At 49.6% G+C, this 16,793-nt stretch overlaps 1 protein-coding gene across 2 annotated transcripts; it reads right to left on the bottom strand.

Annotated features, from left to right (window-relative positions):
• Positions 1-25: 25 nt before the first annotated feature.
• Positions 26-15,895, bottom strand: MTARC2 (mitochondrial amidoxime reducing component 2). 2 transcript variants are annotated; one of them, XM_037128330.2, is made up of 8 exons: positions 15,482-15,895; positions 11,666-11,839; positions 9,828-9,990; positions 8,695-8,835; positions 4,392-4,453; positions 4,232-4,303; positions 3,106-3,253; positions 26-845 (listed from the first exon to the last, which is right to left on the bottom strand). In XM_037128330.2, exons 1-7 carry the CDS (start codon positions 15,778-15,780, stop codon positions 3,127-3,129), a joined length of 1,038 nt encoding a protein of 345 aa, XP_036984225.1. In that variant the 5' UTR covers positions 15,781-15,895; the 3' UTR covers positions 26-845; positions 3,106-3,126. The 2 variants fall into 2 exon arrangements, with proteins under 2 accessions (XP_036984225.1, XP_036984226.1); XM_037128331.2 differs by having other exon boundaries at positions 3,114-3,253; positions 15,482-15,894.
• Between the last annotated feature and the right edge of the window lie 898 nt (positions 15,896-16,793).

Below are 16,793 nucleotides of genomic sequence, written 5' to 3'. Positions count from 1 at the left end.
AGACTCACCCATACCAAACAAAAAGTACAACAGAAAGTCACATTTATTAACACCAAAGGAACCACAACATTGAGTAAGTAGATTGGCTCATTCACATGTTGCTTCAGTGAGAATTTGTGCTCAGTCATTCCAAAGGACTTCATTGCTGTTAGCAGGAAAAAATCAGCTGCGCCTAAAAACATACATGCAACCTCCTTTCTTCCCACTCGACTCTCTGAATCCCACTCTATTTAACCCCATTCTCTTCTTTATCGAACCTGGCATTCCAAGTCGTGTATCTGGCAATTACGCACAATTACTTCTACACGGCCGCAAAGCCACACAATTGACTGTAAAAACGGGGTCTATAAAATCATCGCCATACTCAAGTACAGTCTGACTCTGAGAGGGCTGAGTCAAAACTGCATGAGCAGAAGGTCCACAGGACTCAGTAGGCGTGGAAAAACCCACGGAATCTTGTGTGTTTGCATACAAAGGCACATCAGGACACCTGTTCCTCAGGTCGCCTAAGACACGGAATGGTCAGTCATAAAATGTAAACATTTAGAAAAAATGTTGCCGCTTTTGAGCAGATTCTGTGTTATCTCATCAATATTAGTGTCAGGAATATGGGAGCTACAGTGACATTTGAAATAATTGTAATACAATTTTATTTATTTCAAAGTCTTCCTGACCTAAAATCTATATAACCTTCTTATTCCCAAATCACCTCTAATACTTTCCTTGAATTAATCAGGAGCCTGATTCCAGAAAGTCAAGAACAGAGATTCATTTCCAGGGCGGAGGCCGAGGCAGCGCTGCTATGGAAGACGAGACCCTGACCGATGTCCGCTGGACACCAAAACCTGAAGAAATAATGAGAATCTCTAATTATTTGCTCATTTCTCCTCCCGGTCATACATAATTCAGAAACCCACAAAACAGTCACTTCTGGGAATGCAGAAACTGTCAACCGTGTCTCACTCCAAGTCACCTCACTGGGGAAGAGCAGCCTCAAGACGCAGTCCTCACGCAGCTCTGGGGACAGCCCGGAGCCAGGGGTGTCCTGCAACACGAGGGCTGCGGATGGGAGTCAGCTTTTCGAGGGCAGTGGGTCAGGATGCTACAAACCATACACCTGTGCCCCGTGAGTGATTCACTCCACTTTCAGGTTCAAACTTATAGAAAAACTCCTATATTTTTAAATATTCTGCTGATGAGCATATGTACAAAATTATTAATAACAAAGTTGGATATAGTCCAATAGTCAAATACTGTACAATGGTGTTTAAAAAGTACTATATTTATACAATGTAATGTTATACAACCATCAAAATGACATTTGAATAGACTGGAGAGCTATGGAAGTGCTTATAATATCTATCATATATATGATATATAGAGTATGATAGATATGTAGATATGATATATAAATATGTGATGTGTCATATATGATATATATGTGTACATAGCATATTATGTATATTTATATATCTGTATGAGGCATACTATATACAATTATGTATATTACACAGCTACACCAAACCAACCAGAGTAAAATGTATAAACACAGACAATGGGTGATTTCTTTCCTCTACTTTTCTCATATATTCTAGTTTCTAAATTTGCCACGGTGAACATGCATCCCACAGACAACAGAGCCAACACGCCTCAACGTAATTACACTTTAAATGGATACGCGGGCCACGCCGGGAGCCCTGGTGCATGGAGGGGCTGCTCTTTTTACTTTTCAGGCTTTGAGTCAGGGTGGTGCAGGCTTGGCCCCACCTCCAAGGTGGCGCTGTAGAAGCAGGGGGCACTTAGGAATTTCTCCTTCCAGTGTCGGCTGCATTTTATCAAATCCTAAGAGGCACCATTGCTTTTATGCATTGCTGAGATTTTTTTTTACAGGAATCCTGACTGTTGTCACCTTTTCGACTTCAGTGATGTTAAGATGTGGGGGAAGTTGGCATCTCAGAAGTGTTGAAATATGGGGATGACTATGAAAGTGCCGGATCACGACAGGTGGCCGGCAGAAGTTTCTCTCCGGTTTGCTCACCCCAAGGGTGAAGCCCGTCTCATCTTTATGACGACTCTGGCATCAAAGACAGGCCCTCAGCTGGGGCACTTGTTGGAAATGATGCCCTTAAAAATTAGAACACTGATTATTTGCTATGTTTTGGTGGCAATGCTGTAACTTCTATGAATTAATTCCCCATATAATTTGTATTGGCTGTTTTGTCCTTATTCCCACTTTGCTGATAAGGGTCCTGGGGCTTAAAGGCTGAGAGAAATATGCAACTGAGTTGGAAAATGTTGCTGCTGGGATTAGGAACCCAAGTGCACTGAATGCCAGGTGCAGACTGTCTAGTCCACTAGCCCATGTTGTCCATTAGGACGGTCACGTGAGAAGGTGGAGACGGTCAGACAACAGTTAGAGAGAAGGGTGCGCTAGAGTTTTGGGCATTAGATAACTCCAATACCTGGGCTATGGATTTTAGGAGAAGAATTACCAAAAACAACCTCAGTTTGAAGGCTCACACTGACTTCCCTGTCATTCGGGAGTCTGGCATTATGCGGGTTCAAGGCTTCATCTGACCTGATGACATCACTCTGAGAACACGTTATTCTACCTTGTGAGTCTGAGTCCGGGCACCTCGATGCACTGGCTTTTTTCAAGCTTTGCGTCACACTTTAAATACTCATTTGATATAAAGCACTTCCCGTCCCCCCCCCCCCAAGTTGATGCTGAATCATCTCGACGTTTCCCTTTTGCTTTTCTGTCAGAGGCAGAAAAAAGATCAGGCTGTAACCAGGGAGGGCCGGTCCCCTTCACGTTCTTACTCCTGATGACTGTCCTTTAGTGGGTGGGGCCCAGCCACCTGTCTTCCCGCAGCTCGTGTCTCAGCATTTTCTAGCGGAATGGAAGTGGGATGGAGCAGCCGGGGTGGGAGGAGACCAGTGACAGAGGGGACTGGAAATAAAGGGCACTTTCCACCTCTGAAGACCTAAATGCAAGCTGATCACTCTGCCAGCCGCTAAAGCGGCAAAACGTGAAATCAGCGCAAGACCATGTGGCAGTGATTTCGAGGCCCCGCTGTCCCAGAAGCAAAGCTGGCCCTTTACCATGTCACCTTTGTGGGTCTCTCACTGTATCATCTGGTACACGGGGTCCCCGACTTTCAAGCTTCCAAGTTTTTCCACTGAATAATAGATCCCAAAAAGTGGAGATGACTTGTAGATTCCCCTCTCGGAAGGATCGCACAGGCGGTAGCTGGAAAAAAGCAAAAACCCATCATTAGGTGCAGAAAGGGAAAGATAATCCAGGCGCTTTCGACGGAATTCAAGCTATCACCCCCTGCCGCCTACCCACCCTGCTTGTTTATAAAGGAAGAAATGGCCAGCTTTTTTTGAAATGCTGACAGAGAAGTTTAGGGGCCATTAGTCAAACTGCAAGTAATTCTGGTTTTTGGGGACGTATCCTGAGAGTCTAAACAATTTTTCCATGACTTCCGTTTGAGACCAAAGGGGAAAACACTTTTCTGGGCTGAGTACTTAAACACCACCCGTGCGCTTCCGATTTCACAGCTCAGAGAAACAAATGTGTATGCAACCCCAAGGGGAAAAAAACTCACTGTCCCTTTAAAAGCAAAACACAATGGAACTGGAACTCTTCATGCTTCCAGAAATAACCCTTCTCTAACCTAGACTCACGAGAAACCAAGAACGAAATGGAAAGGATACACCTCCCCAGAAATGTTAACTTGGGTTTAGAAACACATTTTATATGGAGAACGAAAGCCAGCCCCAATTTTTTAGGTAACAAAACACACTCTCCGGCATGGGTGAGGTTCCTGGAGTAAACAACTCCCTGCATTCTGTCTTTTAATATTTTATGGTACGACTTCAAGTATTTTCACAGCCCTTGACGTGGATTCTAGAAAAGAAATTTGAGTTGCAATAAAAATAAAGGATACAAATGCCTTCATTTGGGAAGAAAACCCCACGTGAATGTTAGAAATTGACAGGAGAGATACAAAAGTTCAGAACCCACTATTCTATCATTAAAAATCCATCCCAAGCATTAGACGATGTGTGCAGAAGAAAAAGAGGACAGCATCACTCACTGACATTAACTGATAGACGCAAACCAACCAGGAGGCAGAGAGAAAGGTGTCCAGGCACAGCGCCTCCACCCACGGGTCGTCCCAGGTGGGGGGAACATTAAAAATACACTGGACATGCGTTCTACCTCTTCAGGGTCTCCAGTGGCTCCTTCCTGCCTATCACTCCGGTGTCTGGGTCCACTGTGGTCATGATGCACCTGTCACGCAGTAACCGAGGGTTAGGTGATGATCAAGAACTCGTGGGCATACCACAACCCAGACGCCAAGTCTCACAAGAGCCCGTACCTGGGGCAAGCCGAAACCTTTTTCATTTCTGTGTCGCCAATGAGGATGTCCTCCCAGGTATCCTAGGGGAAAAGGAAACGTTATCTCTTAAATTAAGGCTTCATTTGTATTTAAAGCAGTTTCTTCTTCAGCTGGTGTCAGCAATGAAGCCAGCAGTGCGAGAAGACACCAAGACCGGTGTCCCCAAAAGACTCACAGGTGGGCTGCAGGTTGGTGACAGCAGGCTCCACCTGCGACTCACCGTCGCGGAAACCTGACCGTCAGCAAAGGAGCAGACCTTCTCTGGCGGACAGCCATCATGAGGATCATAAATGAACTCGAAGGCAAATGTAAGGCTATATAACGAGAAATGTATAGCTTGCAAGACAAGCCCCCTCTCTCCTCACAGCTCACGTGGAAGCCAAGTTAAAACTGGACACTTTGGGGGTGAGTAGGAAGGACATTACCCAAGGGGAGCCAGTCATAAGGTTCCCACATTGAGCACTCCTATCCCTGCAGAGGCAGCCTGAGCAGCCATGGTGACCGGCCCTGCTTTTCTGGTTTCTTTCCTAGCAACCTCCACTGTCCTGTTTGTTCTGCAGCCTGGGACCGGCCCCCTGACCCCAGGGTGAGAGGGGGCCCAGTGCGATTTTGCCGTGAGGCCTGGCAGTGCTTGAAGGGGGCAGAGTTGTGCAGGCAGCTCCGCCTGACGAACTTCTGAAGGGCAACGGGAGCGCTGGTCCTCACCTGGCTGCACCATTGCTGTGTGACACGGGGCGATTTGCTCAACCTCTCTGAGTCTCAGTTGCCACCCCTGGAAAATACTACTCACCTCAGTGAATACCAAGTAATTGTTTTCTACTGAGAACCAAGGTAGAAAATTACATTTTATAATCGCCAAAACTTGGAAGCAACCAAGGTGTCCTTCAGGAGGTGACTATAGCAGTAGGGAAATATGGGAAATCTCTTTACCTTCTTCTGACTTTTACTGTAAACTTAAAATTGCTCTCAAAAAGTCTTTTTAAAACATTACATTTTCTATGGTTTCTAACGCTCTTTCACACACACCCCTAAGGTATACCTTAAACAAAAGTTTTGCCAAATAATTCTTACCCTTTCTACATATGGTTTACTCTGATATCTTTTATTCTATTGTATTCCTTTTTTTAAAAATGCTGGTCAGCCTCCACTAAAGTGATAGAATAACCCAGTGATGAGCTGGGACCTGCTCTCTGGGTAGTGAGGATTAAATGAGATCAGGCACGCAATGGGTTCAGCACAGCCTGCTACACTCCAAGCCTTTGAGAATTGTGAGTCCTAACTGTTATTATTACTCTCATTATTGTTTTTTATACATGGTTATTTTTATTGTTGCTACTTTGGAAATCCCTGAAGCCAAGCAGAGGGTCACTGTCCTCACGCCAGGGCACGAGACTTCTTATCTAAACCCCCAAATAGAACCCTGACTCATCGCGACTCTGATTACTGGCAGCAGAAAAGTCCGGTTACGACGGTTTGCAAAAGCTTTGTTTCTCAACAGCTGCCAAGGATCGTTCTGGGAGGCTCGGATTCAAAGCACAGCCGCCTGGCTTCAAAGTCCGCTGTGCCTCTAGAAGCTTCTTGGAGAAGCACTGCCCGAGGCACAATTCCACAGCAATGGTTGTCTGCAAGGTTCTCCTCTGTTCTTTCATCATGTGGAGTGAGGAATGATACAAACAGAACATTCCAAAGAAATGACAAACGCTGCTCCCCAGGACAGCAAGCAAAGTTTGGGAAACATTCAGCCACACAGCGGTCAGCTACAGAGCTTAGATGCACTGGTTAATTTCATTATGTTTAAATCTCACTGCCCTTCAGTCTCAGAACACAAACATGCCGCAATGGCCCAAGGGAAGCCGCCTTTTAAAATCGGCTTAATAATCTGAGTTACATGGAAAAGTATGAAGTACTTTGGGTCACAAAAAGTAAATGTTGCACACGGAATTCTCCTATTATTCTATATTTTTGCAATAAATAATGGCCTGAGGTTTTGCACCCTGCTTAGTTTGCTATTTTTTATTACTAGTCGGTCTATTAAGTACTTATGTGCATTATCACTTTGCATTAATATTTAACCACGTCCCACTAATTGGAAGGCAGTGGTGCTTGGTAGATAGGTTAATGCATCAGGCCACTAACGATTGGGTTTCCTAATTGAAGGGAGAATAACTCAACACCACTGGTATCATTTTATGATAAGGGCTTTTTTTTTTTTAATGTGCATAACCAGAGGACTCTTCTAGAAAACTTTGAGTACTCTAGAAAAATATGAGCATGACTATTTCTGTGTGCCCACTGAAATGCATAAATAAAAGAAAGGGACTTGGTCAGTGAAGATTATTTTCATTTAAATAAAAAAAAAAGGACTCCACCCACTCAGACTGCCTAAGGGAACACAATTAGGCTGCATTAGCCTTAGGTTCAGCCTGACAAGTTACAGGAACGCAAAAAATTCTATAGGCAGGAACAAGACCAGCTTTTCTCCTTCCCCTGGCACAAGATCTTAAATGAAAATGAAGAGCAAAATAATTTCTCTCTCAGGGGCATCAAACCAAGAAAAATCCTATTTCCTAAAAGGAAAGTTTCTACACTTGATCTTAGCCAAGACCAAGAAGCTATTGAAAAAAAAAAAAAGTTCTCAAAATATTGACCCAATTACCGGATTCCCGTGAAAGGAGTTTTTGCTTTGTGGACTAATTTGAAGCTGGGATTTAGTAACATGCATCACAGACCCAAAGCGCTAATTTCATTCCGCTTTCAACAAGCATCTAATGGCTCCAGACTGAGGGGCCTCGAAGAGAGGACTCGTGAAAGTAGAAGGGGGGAGGTGGGTGGCTTTACTGAAAAGCTAGTGAGCCTTGAATCTCGGTCCCCCCACTTTCACTGGAGCCTTTCAAGGACCTGCACCTGATTTTATTATTATTACTTTTAAAGAGGCCCCCAAATTGAATAAACTTCAGGTCCGGCCGAATCTGGATGTGTTCCTAGGGAGAAACATCAAGTCCCTTCAGTCAAGGCCATTGCTCTCCCAGGGGCAGATTCTGAAGGGCAGGATCTGGGTCTCGAACCTCTATGTCCAGGCCCACAGTGCCAGGCCCATAACAGATGATCAATTAAAACACGTTTCTAACACACGGAAAGAGGAATTAAAGAGAACAGGTAATGAATGACAGGAAAACACCAACAAGGAGACAACATCTATGTGGCTATTTTTCAAACTATCAAGTAACAGGAAGTGTCTACAGGTGCAAGGATTTCTGTTAGCTGTCTGTAAAAGTGGACCCTACAGAACAAGTCAGAGGAGCAAATAGGGGCATGTTTTACTCACACAAAAGGAAGTGCAGGCACCCAAGGGTGCAGAGAGCTGGGCAGGTGTTCGGGAGCCTCTCCCCTCAGGGAACCATTTGGGAATCTCTGCATTGGAACCTGGACCTTAGCACCCAGAGGCTGGATGGAGTAGCCAGACTCGGGTCCTAGGCCAGAGTCACCACTTACACACGTAACATGCTGCATAATACCTCCTACCTTCAGCTTTCTCACAAAAAACAAGGAGAAAATAACAGAGACTTCACGGGAGGGTCGTAAGAATTGATTAGTAAACTTGTAGGAAGTAATTTATTTGCTCCACACCCAGTGTTTATGATCACCGACGTTACCTCTAAGAAAGCAACATCTAGATCTGTATTCCATGCGCACAGGGCAGGTGACAGCTGGGTTTTCATGTGACTGTCCCTTCAGAGCTACAAGGGGCTGTGTCTGGAGAGGCTGGGAGTTTTCTGTGGTCAGCCTCATGGGAGAGAGAGCCTGAGTCCCCTGGGAGACCACTCAGGCCTCAGCATGAACCGTCCCCAGGGGCTGTTCACAGGCAAGTCCCATGAATCTTCTTGGCTCCCACTTTGGGATCTGGGGAGAAATTCCCAGACCCTCAAATCTTGGAAAGCACCCCTGGGCGGTACAGGAAAGGAAGAGATGGCTGTTCTCCCTTCAGTTGTCTCTGAGCTACGATTATATATGATAACCTACGCCCAGACTTGCTACAATTTGGATTTCCCGTTTCTTGCTTCAGAGCCTGAGCCCTCCAGGGTGAGCAGCGCCCCCTGAGGCGAGTGAGGAGATAGCAGCAGTGCGTGAACCACGACAAAGGGAAGGTGACTCCGGGAAGGAGTTTGCCAGCACTGCCCACCCCGGAGGGTCTGAGTTGGCCCTGGCTGAAGGTGATGGCAATTCTGTTAGTGCCTTGAACAGCACATCTGAGCGTCATGCACAAAATCAGTGATCTACTTACTTCCTCAAAAGCATCACAGCCTGTTACCACGATATTTGGCCTGAATTGGTCCATCTTCACTTTCTTCTCCAGCCTGATGTTCAGATCTGCCAGAGAGGCTTCCGAGAGGATGTGGATGGGGCTGCAGTCCGGGTAGGCCACCTGCACCAAGAACACGGACCCATCGGGCCTTGCTGCAAAACTCCTCAGTCCAACTGCAAAGCTAAGCGAAGTCTAGAGGCAAAGCCCCCGGCACACAGAAGGGGACCGTGGCATCTGGGGAAGGAGAAGCGACGCTTTGGGCATGGAAGTGGCCAGCTCAACTCTGGGCTTACGGAGGGGCCTGGCCCCCACACAGAAGGCAGCAGCCAGGCCTGGGGATGACCTCACCCTCACACCCCACCTTCTTTCCTTCCTCACTCCAGCTCCCAACAGGTGATCCCCTTCCTAGTCATCATCGACCAGGGAAAGGGGCTACAGCCAAGCGGCTCTGCTCTTGTAATGATTTCTTTCAGCTGCCACTGTTTCGTCAACATGCATTTGGTAAGCACCTGGATGTATCCGTCAGGCCTCGTTGGAGGTGGGGACATTGCAGAGAACAGAGCAGACTCAACTCCCTGCATTCAAGGAGCTTGACATCGGGGGGCCTTGGGGAGACCCTGAGGAGCGTGCATTTTATGCCTGATCTTTATCCCAGGGTCAAAGGCAGAGGGGGGCCGTTTTCTTCGGGAGAAAGGGCCTTGTCCCCGTACCTGAAATAAGCAGCCTGCACTGACTGTGAAGGCAGTGCTGGAGAAAGCCTGCTTCTGCAGAAAACCTGGATTGAGCCCCAAACAAACCCCTCGCGCCCGCCTCCCCAACCCATTTTCCCCTGAGCTCCCATCTCACTGCGGGGGTGGGGGGGCGCCCCAGCTTCTCCCTGCACAGGTATCTCTCATATGCCATCCTCATGCATCCTGGAGAGCCCTGGGGGTTCGGGTACCCACCTCCCTCTCCATTCCCAACACCTGCAGGTGGTGCCCTCAGCACTGCTCACCTGGCCATGCCTGCATTCCCGAACTGGGGACCCCAGAGGCTCCTTGTGGCCACGAGGGAGGCAGAAAGGGAAGCGTGACTGACTGGTGGATGTGAAGGGCAGCTCTCTGGCAGCTCACCTGGTAATTCTGTACCGCAGACGGGAAAATGTTCTTTGACAGTCTTCCCTTCATGCCCTTTTCAAACTGAACCAGCCTGAAAGATTCCGTTTTCAAGAAGCTGGTGAACCACTGAGCTGCTTTGTCACCACAGTCCCGGCCCTTAACGTCCAGACCGAAAATCCTGGAGCGGGAACAAAAAAGACCAGGGTTCCTTCTTGCATTGACAGGTTCTTTTGGGGGCAGGAGGTTGGGCTGGGACCTGAGACTCTCTGTTCCAAACAAGCCTCAGGACGCCTAAGCAGCTGGTCTGTGGACCACACTCCGAGTAGCAAGGGTTTAGGATACTCTCAGAAAGGGGAGAAGGGTGCATCTGGGGTGTGGGAGATGCATCCTGAGCTGGGTCTGCAGAGCCGGCTCCAATTGGAACGCTCCCGTTCTATAGTCTGTGGGCTTTAGCAAATCACCTAACTCCTCTGACCTGCCATCTCCAGTGCTAAGTAGGAGATAACAAGTGAGCACTGACCCTACGTCGGGCGCAGATTTCATTAGACAGCGCAACGGTCTTCAAGGTTATTTTGCTTGAGTAACTAAGTGTAGAAGGACTTTTTAAAGCTTTGCACCACTCACAGGATTTGAAGTTGACATGGGAACTTTTATATGTTTAGCTTGTGGTGAAAGATATCATTCCCATTGAAATGTAAATACTAACATTCAAAATAACATTATATTATATTAATATTTAAATATAGAAAAACGTCGAAATAAAAAAATCATGCTTTTCAAAGTATGCCATGGAATGTAAATGCCATAATATTTTGATAGCCAACCTTCTCCCTTTAAAAAAAATACATGATTAAGCTCTTCTTTTATGGTCCACATTTTTAAAAACTGTTTTTCTCCAGTTCTGCGGAGATATCGTTGACACAGAGCCCCGAAGTTTAGGGTGTGCAGCTTCCTGCCCTGACTTACATATGTTAACCATAGTCAGGTCGGTTAACATGCACCGTCTCATAACAGTTCGAAGAGAAGAAAGCGCTTCTCCCTTGGGGATGAGAGCTCTCAGAATCAACGCGCAAAGGCACCCTGCAGTGTTCACTGGAGACGCCATGCTGTCCGGTCCACCCACGTGTTTACTTTCTCTGGTAACTGGAGGTTTGTACCTTGTGACCGTCTCCCTCCAACCCCCTTCCTGGGAACCACAGGTCTGATCGGTTTTCCGTGAGTCGGATTTTTGGGGTTTTTGTTACTGTTGTTTGGTTTGGTTTGTTTGATTCCACATATCAGTGAGGTCCCACAGTACTGGTCCTTTTCTGTCTGACTTATTTCACTTAGCATAACGTCCTCCAAGTCCACCCATGTGGTCACAAATGTCAGGGTCTGCCCTGGTCTCTATGGCCCAGCGACCACTGAGGTTATTCACATGGGCCCATCCAAAGCCTCTGTTCTGCCTCGCTGTCCTGTCTTCAGAGACCATAATGAGGCTCTTGCTCATGTTATTCTTGTTTCCTCGGCCACGTCCTGGTCAGCCCTGGTGCTTCCCAGTGGGGCCCTGCGTGGCAAAGGCCCCCCAATTTCTAGGGATCTGTGAATATAAAAGAACATCTTTCTTTATGATGGTCATTGCTTTGTCTGCGTATCTTACCACATTTGATTAAAACAACTCCCAAGTACTCCTGAAGCAAAACGCTGCCTCATTTATTCGCAGCTGAACTCTGGCCCAATCCCAACCCAGACTGGACTTCTTGGAAACGCTTCCTTTACCATTCTCTCCACTCTCGCTACAAACTGTGGAGTGCAGGGTGGAGCCTAAAGGAAACCAGGCCCAGGGCAGGCCCCCGAAGCCCCGGACAGAGCACCTGCAGTTGTGGATCCTGTTTGAGGAAGGCAGCTTGCTCTGCAACACCAGCTGGTCCATGCCTGGGGCCTGGAAGGTCAGCTGATTGTCCTCGTAGGTGATGGAGATCAGTACGAGGCGGGGCTCCTGCCGGGCTGTGACCATGTGCCCGTCTTCCTTAATCACCAGCCAAAACCTGCGGAGAAACAAGCTCAGAGTCATGGGCCTGACTGCACGTTATTTCTGACAGCCAGTCCCTCCTTGAGCTGAGTCCTCCCATCCCCCATCCCCCCCAAAACTGCAGCCTTGTGCTCTGGCCCGCAGACCCCAACTTTGCTCCAGCCTGTTGTGTGAGCACATGGGAGATATCCCGAGGAGTTTCCAACCGTGGTGGCCAGAGGTTCCATGCTGGCCACTGCGGCTTGCAAGCAGTCTAACGCTGCAATAAAGATACAAAGTTGCTGTCCCTAACATACCCCAACCAGCCTCACTGCCCCGTCAGCGGGGTCATGAAAGCTACTCTTCACCTCTCGCAGACAAGAGATGCCCAGTGAAGAGTAATTAGTACTGTTCTGCTCCATCTGAAAGAAGGAATAGGACTGGAGTGTGGATTTTTTCTTTCATGACCCTGTTACCCTGACTGAGTCTGCCACACGAACATCCAGCACCTTCACGTCACACCTAAAACGTGAGGGTCTCCTGCGGAGGTCAGTGCAGAGCCCAGATTCTCCAAAACAGCCACAGTGCCCTGTGCGGCCAACAGCGATGGGGAAGCAGAGTCCCCAGACAGCTGGGAAACCTCTTCCCTAAATGTGCAAACTGGCCTGGGACACAGAAAGGACAGAGTCTGAAAAGCGGGGAAGCAGGGACCCCACTACAGAGAGGAGGAGGGCGCAGCAGAAAGAAGCCAAGAGAAAAGGATACTCAGGATTGTGAACTCAGGGAATTCATTTCTCTGAGCCATAATAATAATAGCCTGTGCAGAAGAGTGAGGGGCTGACTTCAGCAAGGGTTTAGACGGATGTGTAAGTGACCGAATCCTAGACGGGGGGCTGAGGAGATGGGCAATGACGCAGTGAAGGAGGGTGGCCACGTCTGGTGCCAGAGGGCTCCTGCCGGGATCCGCTGGCGGCCTTTAACCACCACCCAAAGCTCGGGGCGTTCAAGCCAAGCGTTCACAAATGGGTTAAGAGCTTTGATGAAAATGTCCCTAGAAATGTGAGACACAGAGCCCCGGGACAGGAGGATCCCAGAGCTTAGATCCCAGTTCCAGAGACTCGGGTTCAAAATGCAATCAAATAAAGGAGGCCACCTCCTGCATTCTAGCCTCTTCGCAGTTTCGTGTTTGAAGTCTCAGGCTGAGACAACAGTAGGGGTCGTGGAAGCAGAGGTTTTCCCAGGTGGCTTTTGAGTTTCAATTACTGTTTCATAAAGAAAAGCTAGACCAGACAGGGTCCTAGAGGTCATCAAGTTCAACCTCTGTGTTTTGCAAATGAGAAAAAAAAATGAAGCTCAGAGAGGCCAGTGACTTTGCCCAAGGTCCCCTGGTGCTGGTACCTTGCACTTCCAGATCCCACACGCTGGTTCCACAGAAAGAGCATGAAGGCTGCACCCACAGAGATCTGAGTTGAAATCCACGTAGCACAGAACGGTTTTGTGATCTTGGGTGAGATACAGCAGGTCCTCGAAGAACATCATTTTGCTCAATGTTGTTTCGTTATAAAATTGAGGATGAGCCATTGTGCTAGATGGGACAATAGTCCCAAACAAGGTCTGGGAAGTCTAGTCCTTCATATCTGCATAAACTCTAAACATGCTCTTTCTCTGGACAGTCCCAGATAAACCCTCTACTTAGAGCATCAGAGTCACTCGGGAGATGCTGACTTCACTCTTGGATGGGAGTCTTAGGAAACTACAGCTTTAAGAAACTCTCCAGGATTAGCTGTCTGGGATGCAGGCGGATGGACAATCTCCTGTGAGTTCCACTGTCCACATACACAACACTTCCTAAAAACAAGGTGAAGTTTTTCCACGCCGTGGGAGCCCGCATTTTGAAGGACAGCAGTATTCAGTGAAGAGTGAGTCCGTGCGCCTTGGAGTGAACTCAGGGCAGCCAGACTGCCTCTGCTACAAGGTTCCTTGAACAACCAACTTGCACACCTCCCTCCCCTGAGACCACCCCCCACAGGACCCCAACTAAGCCATCCCAGCCAGATGTGAAGGCATCTTCATCCTAAGGAAATGAAGGAGGTTCCATCTGTCAACTGATGGTTGCTGATTCAGTGCCCAATTTAGGGTGTGGTGAAGAAAGAAAGTTGATTCAGTGCAGAAGAGTTCAGTGATGAGAACAGGACCGCTGGCAGGCAGCCCCCCTCCCACCCCCACCTCTCAGGCTAGATAGCTCTGCTCTGATCCTAGGCCGTTTGCTTTGTGCTGCGCTGGTCCACCCCATCCTGGGCCAGCCTGCTCTGGTCCATGCTGGTCCCCTCTGCTCTGCGAACCACCTTCCGTCTTGCAGCTCAGCCAGGGGGTCAAAGTGTTCAATCTTATGTAGAAAAGGAAGGTGCAATCTCCGAACCAGAGGGAAGCTGGCTCCTGTGGAGACAAGTCCCTGCCCTTGGTCCTTGATTGATCTGTCCGCATGCAAATAAGGACTCCAAATAAGGACTCCACGTTCCAGTCTGATCAGTCCAACAGGCATTGTCCTGATTGGTCAGAATAGAGCCGCCCGGAGTTGATTGGAGCTGTGCAGCTCGGAGGGGATGAAAAAGCTTCATTCCTATTGGTTGACATAGAATTCCAGGCACTAACTCCTTTATAAGGGCTGGCTCAGGGGGCAGAAAGGGGTGCTGGCAGGCAGCTCAGTGCTCGCTTCGCCCGGGAGTGCAGCTGGCAGTGGAGACCCATACATAGGAACAGTGCCAGGCTCTGTGCTTGTTGTGGTTGTTGAATTTGAGCCCAGTTACCTACCAGGGTCCCTTTTTAGCAGGTGTCATCTTTTTCGGGTTGGTACATCCTTCCTTGATCACTCCTATTAGGCACTGGCACCCTTCACGGTATCCAGCTGCATCCTTCTGTGAATGACACATGTCTGTGCCTCACCTTGGGGGTGACTTAAATGACAAGACACCTTGTCTTTTCCGAGTAAGGAGAATGGAATGTCTATGTGCCAGGCCCTATGCGGGTAGACACTTGAAAAAACAAAGCTCTTTGCTGAATGAAGTCTGCTCCGCCCGCCGGGGAGACCAGAGATGCACTGCTCCCGCAGTGAAAATAATCACCCTACAACCATCCCCTCCCCCCACAACCCCTGTCCCCAACACAAGCCTTCACTCCACTCAGTGCCTGTGGGCGCTGGTGTCCCCGCCTCCTGGGTCAGGCACCTGCGGGGACAGCCAACGGTGGGGAAGCAGCGCCAGCAAGGCCGAAGACAGTGTGTCCTGGAACAGAAATTGGTTTCACCACTGCTCCAGTCTGCCGCTGGTGCCGATGGCGTTTCACGTGCCTACTGTTGTGCCGTAAACTAAGAAAGTTTCGAACTAACAGGAGCCTTAGCTGTCACCAGGTCAGACCCAGTTCTTTTACCCAAAGGAAAATTTGGCCCTGCCTACCTTCCCAAATCTGAATCAGACGTGAACTTGACCTTCCCCGCTCAAGGTTCAAAGGCAGAGGTACCAACAAGCAGCTCCGGAAACCCAGGTGGTGAATCCCTATTCTCCTTCTGGGGGTGGGAGGACAAGCCCCACCTCTCCCGCCCCCCCCCCCTCCAACGCATCCCCAGCAGGACCGTCGCCGACCCCCCCACAACCCCCAACTCCTGGGCTTGGGCCAGCCGTACCTGTCCCGCAGGTTGCCGCTGCGCAGCCCGAAGGCGGTGCACTCGGCCTCGCTCACCGCCACCCCCTTGCAGGACTTGACTGGGTAGATCCACAGCTGTGCCACGGTGCCCACCTGCTGCAGCCGCCGCAGCCGCAGCCGCCGCCGCCTGGACCGCCTGCGGCGCCAGACGACTGTCCCCAGCATCACCGCGGCCAGTCCCAGTGCGGCTGCCCCGAGCCAGACCGGTCTCAGCTGCTCCGGGCGACGCGGCACACGGAGGGCCAGGCTGGCCAGCGTTGAGGAACCAGCGGCGCCCATGGCTGCAGCGGTTGCGGACGGCGGCTTCCGTAGGAATGGAAGCCGAGGCCCTGCAGGCCCAGCAACGGGGAGGGGCCAGAGCTGGCCCAACCCCTGGCGGGGACAACCCCTGACCTGGACACCCTGGCCAAGCGTGTGCGTGTGCGCCAAGGAGGCCCAACTAGTTCCGAGCAGGGAGGGAGGGAGCCAGCGCGTGTCCAATGAGGTGGCAGGACCCTGCAGACCCCGGGGAAATGGAGGTAGAGTGCAGCCGGGCACCATGAGCCCTGGGGAGGCAATTGTGATGCTCAGAGCAAGTGGGCCACCCACCCCCATACCCCGCCCCGCCCCTTAATCTGGGCTGGTGACTTTCGCTTAACTTCTCCTTTTACCCGGTCCCCTGCTGCGCAACAGTCACCCAACTAGCCAAGCCCTCACTGCCCCGCCCTCACTATTCCCCCCGAAAATGGCGGACCTGGTTGCTCCGCTGAGCAGCACCGAAAAGCGACTGCGATTTTCAGAAGGGCAGATTGGAAAACGTGCAGGAACTACTTTTTCTGGCCGATCGCCCTGGGAAAGGCAGCCCTTTGTCCCCTAACCCGCGCCAAGGAAACTGCTGGCGCTGCGCTCAAACTCCTGCCCCACTTCTTGCAGCCGAAGGCCAGTCCCCAGGATGCCCCTGTAGACAGGACAAGGGTCTCAAGGTCTGGGCAGTGCTAAATGCTATTTCTTGCATGTAGCGTAGTGATTTGGCGATGCGGCCGTGAAGAGCGTGAGCTGACAGGAAGTCGAGGGCTCCAATGAGCCAGCTGCAGAGAAACAATCGAGAGGCCACGGACCAAACAGTGTGTATAAGCAATGGCTAAGCTTCCCTCCCAGGGGGCAGAGTTTTTGATGGGACTCCCCTGTCTCTTTGACTTGCTGCAGGTAAACAAAACTACCTTGTCAGGGCCACGTCTCCTTCTTGAATAGAGTGCCCTAAGTGGCCTACCCCTGGAGTCCCAGAACAACCCCAGACCCCCACCCCACCCCAT

This window comes from Artibeus jamaicensis, unplaced genomic scaffold (assembly GCF_021234435.1).
Source record: "Artibeus jamaicensis isolate MK-2021 breed Jamaican fruit bat unplaced genomic scaffold, CSHL_Jam_final contig_467, whole genome shotgun sequence".
Lineage (NCBI taxonomy): Eukaryota > Metazoa > Chordata > Mammalia > Chiroptera > Phyllostomidae > Artibeus > Artibeus jamaicensis.
This window is presented reverse-complemented; position numbering and strand designations above follow the sequence as displayed.